Genomic DNA, 12,991 nt, shown 5'->3' with positions numbered 1-12,991 from the left:
TGTACTGTATTGTACTGCTGCTGCAAAGTTAACAAATTTTACGACATATGCCAGTGATATTAAACCTGATTCTGAAATGCAAAAGCAGTTTGTACAAAGCCTCTTAAGCTGTTAGTAAAACAAGGATTATGGCCAAACAAAACTGTACAGTGGCAATAATAAATCTTCTGATATGTCTTCTTAACTGTAGATTCATCATAGCACTTCGCATTCCAGAACATCGTCGGGGTAACTCGTGAACACAAGTGCAAGAATCCCAGAGACTTGGCCAATTCAAACGAAAGATTAATCGCAGAAATGGACCAGCTAAGCCAACAAGAACTCAGGCAAACTACACAGAATCTTTAAGAACTGAAATCACTCACGATACACAGAAGAACTTGGTCAGAGTTTCACCAGACAAGGATCCACAATAACTGAGCAAAGAGGGGTCAACATGCCCCTCACAGGATTTCGGGAGCAATTAGACGGCCCCAGTATCCAGATGAAGCAATAACGTCCAAAAACAACAACCACAGTGCAAGCCGTTGAAAATCCCTTGGTAATTCAATTGCCCCCAAATTGAATTAAAGTGATAAATATAAAGAGAGTTTAAGAATCGCCATGATCCCAAATGAGAAGCCTGCAACACAAGGGTGAAACCCCAGGGCAAGTCCAAAGACAAAGAATTAGACATAAAAGGTAAATAATCCAAGGACACTACATACTCATAAAGTTACACTAAGAAAATACAAACCACATGCTAACTGAAAAAAAAATCATTTCCTTTTGTTTTGAAAAATGACCCCTAGATGTGACATACAAATGCCTTAAGTTGACAGATTTCTAACAATCTCCTATTTTGCCCAAACTCAGGGAAACTGCATACACACACATACATATAGATAGATAGATATCAGCAAAGGTTTGTAAGGTTCTTAACATGGGACTGCCAAGTAACCAAGACCAATTTAATATTGTTGCTTGTACAAATTGGTAGACACTACAAATCTCAGCATAAATTTAATATAACCAGTGGGTGGCGAGGTGGAGTTGTGTCTCTACCAAAGGATTTTGGATCTGATATTAATGGGGTAGGTAATAGCTCAACATGGTGGAGGTACGTCTCTAACAAAGGAGGTGCAGGCCTTCACTCTGCTAACTTGCAGGTCTCCCTTGGGCAAGGTGAGCCTACTTAGCCCCCTGCCCCCAATCAGGGTCATGGGAAGCCATGGGAGCAGGTGGTGGATGGTCGTACGAGCAGCTGGTGCATATCACAAGTCCTGGTTATGCGACTACTGACAATCTCTGAAGAGTATTGATAATGTCTAGGGTCACCCATCTTGTAAAGACACTGCCCAGAAGAAGGGAATGGCAAACCTTTTCTAAAGAAACATTTGCCAAGAACAGTCATGGCCATGGGACCATGATCACCCACATCATACAACATGACATGTAATAATGATGATGAATATAACCAGATTCCACCCATATATTCTGTGTGGGTGGTAATTTTCTTAGCTTTATAGATATTACCACTCTTCGCCAGTTTTTACGTGCTCATATAAGATACGGTATATTTCTTGGTTCAAAATTCCAGTGGAAATGTGCGTTACGTATTTTTTACAGCGTTTATCTCCCGATGAAATCATAGATGTAGCAAATAAGGCCATAAATGAAAAAGCTGATGTCACTGTTTTGACTCACTGAAATGAAATGACCCTGTCATCCCTGAGAAATGAAGGCAGTAATCATCTGACAGCTTGGGGTTCCTGCTTAAGCATTTCCTGAGTGGTCTGCATTTGCCCTCATTTTCAGAGTCACCTGCTGTTCAGACTCCTCACTGAGCTCAGAGGCTGAGCCCCAGAGTGCCTCAGCTTCCCCACAGTTACCCTGCAAAACTGACAACTTAATTGGTGCCGATTTAGAACTTTACTGAGGAACGTACTTTGAAGTTTTGAGAGTCTTGGTACTGAACTCTGTCAGCTCATAACTTAAGGTCAGCCACCACAAAATCTGCCGGAAGATCTCAGTGGGGTAGCAGCACCGGTGGGAGGGAAGGAACTGAGAGTGGAGAGGCCAGCTGGCCAGTAGAGAGAGGAGAAAGAGAGTGGCCAGAAGTTAGTCCTGGCACAGGTTCAATTACTCTATTAATTTCAAACTCAGAATCAGGTTTATCACCACAGACATGTCAGGAAATTTATTGTTTTGTGGCAGCAGTACAGTGCAAGAGATTAAAAATACCCTAAGTTAGAATAAAAGATAAATATATCAACAGTGCAAAAGAGGAAGAGTGAGTCTGAAGGTGGAGGGGAAGAAGCTGATCCTGAAATGTTGACCCTGCACCTCCAGACCCCTGTACCTCCTCCCTGATCATAGTAATGAGAAGAGGGCATGTCCCAGATGGTGAGGACTGTGGGTGAGGGGGAAGAGGCAAGTTCAGGTAATTAAAAAAAAACAATGGAGAGGAGAGCGGAGGCGAGTCACAGTCGAGAGTCAAAGCAAGCAGGTGTACAGCAGAGTCGCGGCGAACGGAGGCCAGGCAGACCTGAGGCCCATCCACCAAGCTGACAACGAGGAAAGACCCGATCTCAGTGACAGGCTGATATGTAAGTTCATGTAGGGGTTGAAATGGGGGCCATGGGTTCCGGGCTCAGAGCGTATCGAAGCAAGGGATGGCCCGATGTTTGGCCAATTTAAATGACAGATGGAAAAAGTAGGGTGTCAAGACTGGAGGCAAGGGTCAGGCCAGTTCCACTCGCTGCTTCGCAACATTTACCTGCTCCAGGCTTTGTGTCGGTGGACTCACTTTTGTTCCGAATGCTATCTGCTTACTGTTATTGTTTGCACTATTTGTTCTGTTTAATCTCTTTCTGCACATTGGGTGTTTGATGGCCTTTTTTAACGGGTTCTCTTGGGTTTCTTTGTTCTGTGGCTGCCAGTAAGGAGACAAATCTCAAGATGTATAATGGATACATACTTTGATAATAAGTGTATTTTGAAGTTTGAACTTTAAAAATCATGAGTAATACAATTAATTTAATTATATTTAATTATTTTATATTTAAGGAAGTTTAATAGTGTGATTATATCTTAATAACTTCTGAGTGCTTATAAAAGCCGGAAATAATTTTCAAAGTCAAAGTGCATTTATTATCAAAGTATATATTCAGTAAACAATGCTGAGATTCGTCATCCTGCAGGTAGTCACAAATCAATGAAACACCATGGATCCCATTCAAAGAAAACATCAGACATCCAATATGCAATAAAAAGAGCAAATCACGCAAACGGCAAAACATGAGCGAAAAACACACAGAATATTAAACATCAAACCGTAGAGTTTCAAGCTGTTTGATAGTTTTGTCAGAAGGTTCTTTATAAGAGAGATGCTTAATCAGCTGCCAAAATATCTTTGTCTGAGAAACATTGAAAGGTCCTGCCTTCACAAGGCCTCATCCATCTGGCCAGAGTCAGCTTCGGTTAGGAAGTTGCACCTGGAGGATCTACTCTGGCTTTGTGGAAGGCTAGTAGGCAGAAAAGTGACAAGTTCCAGAATCCTCCCCTCCCAAGAAATCCTGGGACATAATCTCCCAAATTTCCATAAGCAGAAAAAAAAATCTCTTGAAATTGGTCCTTAGTCTTGGGGTTACAAAATAGTTTTATTAGATTTGGAAATGTAAAGGAACATTACAATTCTAAACTGTAATCAGTAGCTTTGTACTTCTTTTAAAATCATTGTTTAATCATTATACTGTATATGCCTAGGAATTCTGCACAGGTTCAAGAATCAACTGGAAGTCTTCAGCTTTACACAGAGAACTTGTTCTTTGGCTATCCAGAGTCTAGGGATAATGAAAGATCCTGTCATGTCATACCCTCCGTTTGGAGACTGATTTACTACAGAAAGCAATTAGGGAACCTAATCAGCCTATTGACCCTACAGTGCACTGAGTTTAAAAAGAAGTAGGGAGAGGTGGGCCTGGGGCTGGTGTTAGTGCTCCTGGGAATTCTACCAATTATCTTGTCCTTAGCTAAGAGTGCAGAGGAGGCCTTTGCGGAAGGTTTGGCACAGACACATTTCAGCAAAGGGTGAATCATCCCAGAGGAAATCAACTACTATTAAAAGGAAGGGCCCTAGTTACTTCTTTGGATAAAGAGCGAATAGTATAGGGCTGACAAATTATTTTGTGTGAATGATGTCTGTCGGACTGGACAGCATCCCTATTTATGTTCTTTAGAGTGGTGAAGATACAATTGCAGGCATCAAATGGAATCGGATAAATATTTGTAGGTAAAATAGTTTGCAGGACTTGGTGGAGTCTAGGGCCAGAGGGCACAGCCTCAGAATAACAAGGATGTCCCTTTAGAACAGAGGAGGAACTTCTTTAGCCACAGGGTGGTGAATCTACGTCTTATGGTCTGGGGAGTGAGGCAGACTAGTTTGCCCTACACAAATTAATGGATGGTGTGGCCTCCTTTTGTGTTCTGTCCCACAGTTCTAGGTGTCTGGGGGATACTGTTCTCTTTACTTCTGTCACCAGTGCAATTTCTACTGTTTGAGCAGTATTGAAAGTTTTGGATGCATGCCATATACCGATACTTTTACCAAAACCCTTTATTACTAGAGCACAGCTTGGGATCAAAATAAAATCCTTTATTGTGTGCAGGGAATGCCGTGATTAGTAACAATTTGTCCCAGTTCTTTTCTTTGAGAAAATCAGCAAATGCTGGAAATCTAAAGCAACACACACAAAATGCTGGAGGAACTCAGCAGATCAGGCAGCATCTATGGAAATGAATAAATGAATAATGTTTCGGGCCAAGACCTTCTTCAGGACTGAGAAGGACAGGGGAAGACACCAAAATAAAAAGGTGGTTGAGGGGAAAGAGGCTAACTGGAAGTTGGAAGCCAGCTGGGTGGGAAAGGTCAAGGGCTGGAGAAGAAAGAATCTGATATGAGAGAAGAGTGGACAATAGGAGAAAGGGGAGGAGGAGGGAACCCGGGGGAAGTAATAGGCGGGTGAGAAGAAGTGAAAGGTCAAAGTGGGGAAGAGAGGAATGGGAGTATTTTTTTTACTGAAAGGAGAAATCGATATTTATGCCATCATGCCATCACTAATGACCTGGGCAAGACAAAGCCCAAAATAAAATAATTTTACAGTGTATCTATTGCAGAAATAAACAGAACATCATTCTCAGAGAGATTTTTGTTACTACTCCTAACTTTTAAACTAAGTTCCACAATCTCTGTCTTTCCTTAGTTAAAGCAGTTTTACTAAACTGACTGCCTTAAAGAACTTCCTCCTGTCTCACTATGCCACACAACCTCCTGGAGTGTGTCAATTTCCAAAGAGTCCTGATCCTCTGTCAAACCCCTGGTGATGACTGCCTTGATGGGCTGTCAACCAACAGTATCACCATCAATGAGGGATGTATACTCATTCCCAAAATGGATGCCACAGACACCTCCCTGCCATTTCAGCTGATCCCCCCACTGTGTTCTATAATTGAAACCACTCCAGTGTTAAAGATATGAATCTCTGGAATGAGCCAAAAATTCCAAACAACTTAAAACTGATATGATCCTGCTCGTATATGTAATTTGGTTAACCACTTTGCTTGAGGCACCAGCTAATGGGTTTCCAGATAATTTAAACCATAAGACCATAAGACATAGAACAGAGTTCGGCCATCTGGCCCATCGAGTCTGCTCCACCAGTCAATCATGGCTGATTCTCTTTTCTGTCTCCTCCTCAAACCCAGTTCCCGGCCTTCTCCCTGTAACCTTTGATGCCATGTCCAATCAATAATCTATCAAACGCTGCCTTAAATACACCCAATGACCTGGCCTCTACAGGGACACGTGGCAACAAATTCTACAAATTCACCAACTTTTGGCTGAAGAAATTTCTCTGCATCTCTGTTTAGAAAGGGCACCCCTCTATCCTGAGGCTGTGCCCTCTTGTCTTAGATTCTCCCACCATGGGAAACATCCTTTCCACAGTTACTCTGTCTAGGCCTTTCAACACACCTCTGTAATTTTCAGGATAGGAGAACTAAATAAACAACATTTGATGACCAAAACAAAACAAAAATCATGATGCTGGACAAAATCAGCGGTAAAGCAGCATCAGTGGAAGCAAAAGCTATTAAGGCAAAATTTCTGGTTGAGATCTTGCTCCAGGACCAAGAAAGATGAGGGAAGTTTGCCAGTGTATAACAATATGAGGCTGGGTGGGATAGAGGTTGGTAGGTGATTGGTGGAACCAGATGGGGAGGGGATGATGGGCAGATGGAGTCAGCTGGGGCAGGAAATGGGAAAGAGAGTGTTAGGTGATAGATGAAATGAGACGGAAAGGCAGTGAGAGGTTCTGGTACCAGGTGGGGAAGGGGGATGTGAGAGGTGAATAAAAGGAGAGGGAAACTAGGTAGACAGGTGAGAATGTGTGTGAGGAAAAGGCTGGTGGTGTGGGTGGCACTGACTCAGTAAAGCAGACAACACAATCAAAGACCCCACCCACTCCAGACATTCTCCCTGTGGCATGCAAATTACAGCAAGAGATAGAAAAGATCCTGCTGAAGGGTCTCGGCCTGAAACATCGACTGTACTCTTTTCCATAGATGCTGCCTGGCCTGCTGAGTTCCTCCAGCATTTTGTGTGTGTTGCTCGGATTTCCAGCATCTGCAGATTTCTCTTGCATGTAAGAAGGACAACCTTATGATAGTCATTGGGATTTCAATATGCAGGTAGATTGCGAAAATCAGGTTGGTGCTGGACTCCAAGAGAGGGAATTTGTAAAATTCATATGAGATGTCCTTTTAGAGCGGCATGCCCACTAGGGGAAAGGTAGTTCTGGACTGGGTGTGTATAATGAACAATATTTTATTAGAGAGCTTAAGATAAAGGAACTCTTAGGAGATAGTTAGCATAAAATTATAGAGTTCACGCTGCACTTTGAGAGGGAGGAATTAAAGTTAGATGTACCAATAAAGTGGAGTTAAGGGAATTATAGAGGCATGAAAGAGGAGTTGGCCAAAGTTGATTGGAAGGAGACACTAGCAGGGATGACAACAGAACAGAATTAAATGGAGTTTCTTGGAGTAACTGGGAAGGCACAGGATAGATAAATCCTAAAGATGAAGTATTCTAAAGGGAGGATAAGGCAACTGTGGCTGACAAGGGAAGTCAAAGACAGCATAAAAACAAAAGAGAAAGCATAAAATATAGCAAAAATTAGTGTGAGTATTTGGAACAGAGGGCAACATAAAAAGCCATAAGGAGAGAAAGGATGACATATGAAGGTAAGCTAGCCAATAATATAAACAACAGGATATCAAAAGCTTTTACAGATACAGTATACAAAGAGTAAAAGAGAGGCAAGAGAGGATATCGGCCACTGGAAAATGACATTGGAGAGGTAGTAATGGGGGACAAAGAAAAGGCAGATTAACTTAATAAGTACTTTGCATGAGATGTCACTGTGGAAGACACTAGAAGTATGTCAGATATTCAAGAATATCAGGGGGCAGAAATGAGTGAAGTTGCTATTACTAAGAAGGTGTTTGGGAAGCTGAAAGTCCTGAAGGTAGATAAGTTATCTGACAAGATGGAATAGAATCCAGGGTCTGAAAGAGATAGGTGAACAAATTGTGGTGGCATTAGTAGTGACCTTCCATCAATCACTGGGTTCTAGAAAGGATCTGGAGGACTGGAAAATTGTAAATGTCACTCCACTCTTTAAGAAGGGTGGGGGGGGGGGTGGCACAAAAAAGGAAATTATAGGCCAGTTAGGCTGACTTCAGTGGTTGGGAAGAATTTGGAGTCAATGACTAAGGATGAGGTTTCAGAGCATCTGGAGGCAAATAATAAAATGGGGCAAAGACAGTATGGATCCCTCATGGGGAAATCTTGCACAACAAATTTGTTGGGATTCTTTGTGGAAATAACGAAAGGAGAGTCAGTGGATAGACCATAAGACATAGGAGCAGAATTAGGCCATCTGGCCCATTGAGTCTGCTTTGCCATTCAATCGTGGCTGATCCTTTTTTCTATCTCCTTCTAAACCCCAGTTCCTGTCCTTCTCCTCATAAGCTTTGAACAAGAACCTTAAATACACCCAATGACCTGGCCTCCAAGCTGCATGTGGCAACAAAATCCACAAATGCACCACCCTTTGACTAAAGGAATTTCTCTGCATCTCTGTTTTGAAAGGGCGCCCCTCTATCCAGAGGCTATGCCCTCTTGTCCTAGACTCTCCCATCATGGGAAACATCCTTTTCACATCTCCTCTGTCTAAGCCTTTCAATATTTGAAAGGTTTCAATGAGATCCCCCCTCATCCTTCTGAATTCCAGCATGCACAGACTCAGAGCCATCAAATGTTCCTCGTATGATAACCCATTCATTCCTGGAATCATCCTTGTGAATCTCCTCTGGACAGTGACAGTACATCTTTAAGATGAGAAGCCTTACTCAATGTGAGGCCTCACCAATGAAGCCTTAGCATCACATCCTTGCTCTTGTATTCTAAACCTCCTCAAATGAATGCTAACATAGCATTTGCCTTCCTCACCACCGACTCTACCTGCAAGTTAACCTTCAGGGTGTTCTGCACAAGGACTCCCAAGTCCCTTTGCATCTCAGATTTTTGGATTTTCTCCCCGTTTAGAAAATACTCCGCACATTTATTTCTACTACCAGAGTGCATGACCATGCATTTTCCAACATTATATTTTATTTACCACTTTCTGGCCCATTCCTCTAATCTGTCTAAGTTCTTCCGCATCCTACCTGTTTTCTCAACACTACTTGCCCTTCCAAGTTTGTGTCATCTGCAAACTTGGCAACAAAGCCATCTATTCCATCATCTAAATAATTTATATACAGCATAAAAGGAAGTGGTCCCAACACTGACCCCTGCGGAACACCGCTAGTCACTGGCAGCCAAACAGAAAAGGATCCTTTTATTCCCATTTGCTGCCTCCTACCAATCAGCCAATGCTCTAACCATGCCAGTAACTTTCCTGTAATACCATGGGCTCTTAACTTGGTAAGCAGCCTCATGTGTGGCACCTTGTCAAAGACCTTCTGAAAGTCCAAATACACAACATCTATGTAGTTTACTTGTTCAAAAGGCCTTTGACAAGGTGCCACACACAGGAAAGATACTAGCATGGACAGACAACTGGGTGACAGGCAGGAGGCAAAAAGTGGAAATAAAGTGGGCCTTTTGTGAATAGTATTCATCAGTGGTTGGTGTTGGGACCACTTCTTTTCATGTTAATGTCAATGTTTGGGATGATAGAATTGATAGGCTTGTGGCCAAATTTGTGGCTGATGTAGAGATAGTTAGGGGTGCAGGTAGTGTTGGGGAAGCAGGGAGTCTGTAAAATGACTTGGACAGATTGGAAGAATGGGCAAAGAAGTGGGAAATGGAATATAGTGTAGGGAAGTGTATTGTCATGCACTTTGGTAGAAGGAATAGAGGCGTAGACAATTTTCTAAACAGAGAGAAATTTCATAAATCAGAGGTGTGAAGGTTCTTGGGAGACCTTGTGTAGGATTTCCTGAAGTTTAACTCGCAAGTTGAGTCAGTGGTAAGGAAGGCAAATATGATGTTAGCATTCATTTCAAGATGAGTAGAATATAAAAGCAAGGATGTATTGCTAAGACTTTATAACACATTGGTCAGACCACAATTGGAGTACTGTGAACAGTTTCGGGCCCCTTATCTAAGAAGAGATATGCCAGTATTGTAGAGGATCCACGAGAATGATTTTGGGAATAAAGGGGTTAACATATGAGGAGCTGCTGATGTCTCCAGGCTTGCACTCACTGAGGTTTAGAAGAATGATGTGGTATCTCATTGAAACCTATCAAATATTGAAAGGCCTAGAAAGAGCAGATGAGGAAAATGTTTCCTATGCTGGGTGAGTCTAGGATCAGAGGGCACAACCTCAGAATAGAGGGATGTCCATTTAAAACAGAGAAGGGGAGGAAGTTCTTTAGCTGGAGACTGGTGAATCTGTGGAATTCATTGCTAGAGGCGACTGTGGATGACAGCTCATTGGATATATTTAAAGTGGAGATTGACAGGTTCTTGATTAGTAAGGGTGTCAAAGGTTCAATGTTCAAAGTAAATTGTATAATCAGGGTACATACATGTCACTACATACAACCCTAATATTCTTTTTCTTCTTGGCATACTCAGCAAATCTATAGAATAGACTCCGTGAAAGATCCAATAGATCATAGAAGACAACAAACTATGCAAATGCAAATATAAATAAACAGCAATAAATAACAAGAACCTGAGATAGCAAGATAAAGATTCCCTAAAATAAGATCATCGGGAACATCTTAATAGATGAATGTAGTTATCCCCTTTTGTTCAAGAGCCTTATGGTTCCAGGGAGAAGGCAGGAGTATGGGGTTGAGAGGATAATTAATCAGCCATGATGGAATGATGGAACGATTGGACCAGATGGAATGACCGGCCTAATTCTACCTTTTGATCTTATCCTCTCTTTGCTCCTCTCCAATCAGGCAGAAGATACAAAATCCTGAAAACAGGTACTATCAAGCTCAAGCACAGTTTCTATCCCACTGTCACCAGACCCTTGAACAGACGTCTTGTACGATAAGATGGACTCTTGCTTTCACAATCTACCTTATTACTATTTAGCACTTTATTGTTTACTTGCACTGCCCTTTCGCCATATTTGTTAGATTTTGTTCTGCATTATTATTGTTTAACCTTGTTCTACCTCAGTGTATTGTAGCAATACACTTAGCCCCCTTGCCTCCCGATCAGGGTCACGTGAAACCATGGGAGTGGATGGTCGTATGAGCAGCCGGTGCAGATCAAAGTCCTGATTATGTGACCACTGATGCCAGGGTGACAATCTCTATTGATAATGGCTGGAGTCACCTGTCTTGTAAAGACACTGCCCAGAAGGCAATGGCAAACCACTTCTGTAGAAAAATTTGCCGAGAACAATCGTGGTCATAGAAAGACTGTGAACACCAACGTTAGACAACACGGCACCTAACGAATGAATGAATACTTAATAATGACCCTACTTGTAATTAACCGAACTGAACTAGTCCAGAAGATGAGAGCCTATGGGATCCAGGATGAGTCAGCAAATTGTCTTGCTGGTAGGAGGCGGAGGACGGCAGTGAAGGGTTGATATTCACAGTGGTGGACTGTGGCCAGTGGAGTGCCACAAAGGTCAGTGGTGGGTCTATTGTTGCTTGTCATACAGATTAATGATTCAGTTGCATAATAAGTATGTTTACAGATAAAATTGGTGGTACAGTGGACAATGAAGAAGGTTGTCTAAGGTTACAACAGGATATAGAAAAATGGGAAAGCAGGCAAGGCGTGGCAAGTGGAATTTAACTCAGACAAATATGAACCGATGCATTCTAAAGTTAAATCAAGGTAGGACAAACACAGTGAATGGCAGTGTCTGGGGAATGCTGCTGAACAGAGAGACTTTGAGGTACAAGTATACAGTTCCCTGACAATAGGAACACAAGTAGATAGGGTGGTAAGGAATGTGTATCGCATGTGTGCCTTCATCAACTGAGGCATTGAAGATAAGAGTTGGGATATCTTAATACAGTTGTACAAACTTGCTTAGGCTGCATTGGGAGTATTGTGTGCAGTTCTGGTAACTATACCGTAGATAGGTCATGATTTACTCGGAGAAAGTGCAGAAAAACTTTACAGTCCTCCTGGGCTGGAGGGCTTGGGTTATCAGAAGAGACTGAATAGGTTAGGTTTGTTTTCTCTGTTATGAAGGTGGCCAATAAGAGATATGATAAAGATATATAGAGTGGATAGGATAGAAGGCCAATGTCTATTTCCTATAGTAGTAATGGCTAAAACTGGAAGGCATGGATTTAGGCTGAGTGGGAGATCTGGACAGTAATTCTTTTGCATGAACTGTTACATCCTTCCTGATTGGGTTGTTATTTTATTTCTAATGACTAAATCTCACTGCTTACTTGCAAGTTCACAGCTGTTGTTGATTACTTATTGTGTTGTAAGCAATTAGCTTTCAGCATCAGGCTGGCCATTTTATATCATTGGTACATCTCCTTTAGTCGCTATAAGTTAGAAGCACGATGTTAGAAGTTGAAGGAATTTTAATCAATATTTGAATCGCCCTCTCATGAGTACGCCGAGAAGTACTGTTTTTTTTTTTACTCAGCTCCTTGCGTACTGTAAAACATTGGTGAACAATAAAACCACCTTCAAACCAGACCAGGACTGGAGTTATCTGCCTAGCTTAAGAAAATGGGAAACTCTCGACCAAGGACAGAACATGAGCGGTAGTTGGTATCTTTATCGAGATGCCAAAGGAGGTGGTAGAGGCAGGAGCAGTAGCATTTACAGGGCATTTTGGTAGATACTTGAAAAATGAAGCCATAGAGTAGGGATTCCTAAACTCTTTATGCAATGGACCAATACCAAGGGGTCCATGGACCTCAGTTTAGGAATCCCTGACATAGAGGATATGGAAATAATACCAGTAAGTGAGGCTAATACTGACAGACAACATTGTGAGCGTAGATATGGTAGGTCAAAGCATTTTCTGTACAATTCTATGACTAACTTATGATCCAGTACTTAAAGTACTTCATAACCAAGTGGTACTCACTGACAGAATATTGAGACAGTACAGCTTTACAAAAAAAAACAGATTTTTCATGTGCTAAGAAAAACAACAATATCTCAGCACACACTGCTGCTAAAAGCAGGAAGAGCTGTGGAAGTAGGTACTGTCTGGCCATTTTCTAGGCCAATGAATATAATAATCATTGAAAAATTGCCAGTACCTACAATGATCAACAATCAACTGAAAGCGTTACTCTTTTACCTGTAGCAGTTGTTATGATAGGGGTTGTAGCTTCCTAACGCAGTTAGACATCCAAGACAAATTGCATAAGAGAAGAATATCTGGGTGCCAGCATCCAGCCACACCTGAGAATAGATAGA

The 12,991-nt window shown here is 41.8% G+C and overlaps 1 protein-coding gene across 1 annotated transcript in view; it reads right to left on the bottom strand.

Annotated features, from left to right (window-relative positions):
• slc6a11b (solute carrier family 6 member 11b) overlaps positions 1-12,991 on the bottom strand; it is a 186,711-nt gene that overhangs the window by 46,763 nt on the left and 126,957 nt on the right. The window contains exon 8 of the mRNA XM_059944061.1: positions 12,873-12,976. Within this exon, the coding sequence (XP_059800044.1) occupies positions 12,873-12,976 (104 nt within the window). The remainder of the gene's footprint in view (positions 1-12,872; positions 12,977-12,991) is intronic.

The sequence above is a fragment of the Hypanus sabinus genome, chromosome 19 (assembly GCF_030144855.1).
Source record: "Hypanus sabinus isolate sHypSab1 chromosome 19, sHypSab1.hap1, whole genome shotgun sequence".
NCBI lineage: Eukaryota > Metazoa > Chordata > Chondrichthyes > Myliobatiformes > Dasyatidae > Hypanus > Hypanus sabinus.
The sequence above is the reverse complement of the archived record's forward strand: the minus strand, read 5'-3'. Positions and strand labels throughout refer to the sequence as shown.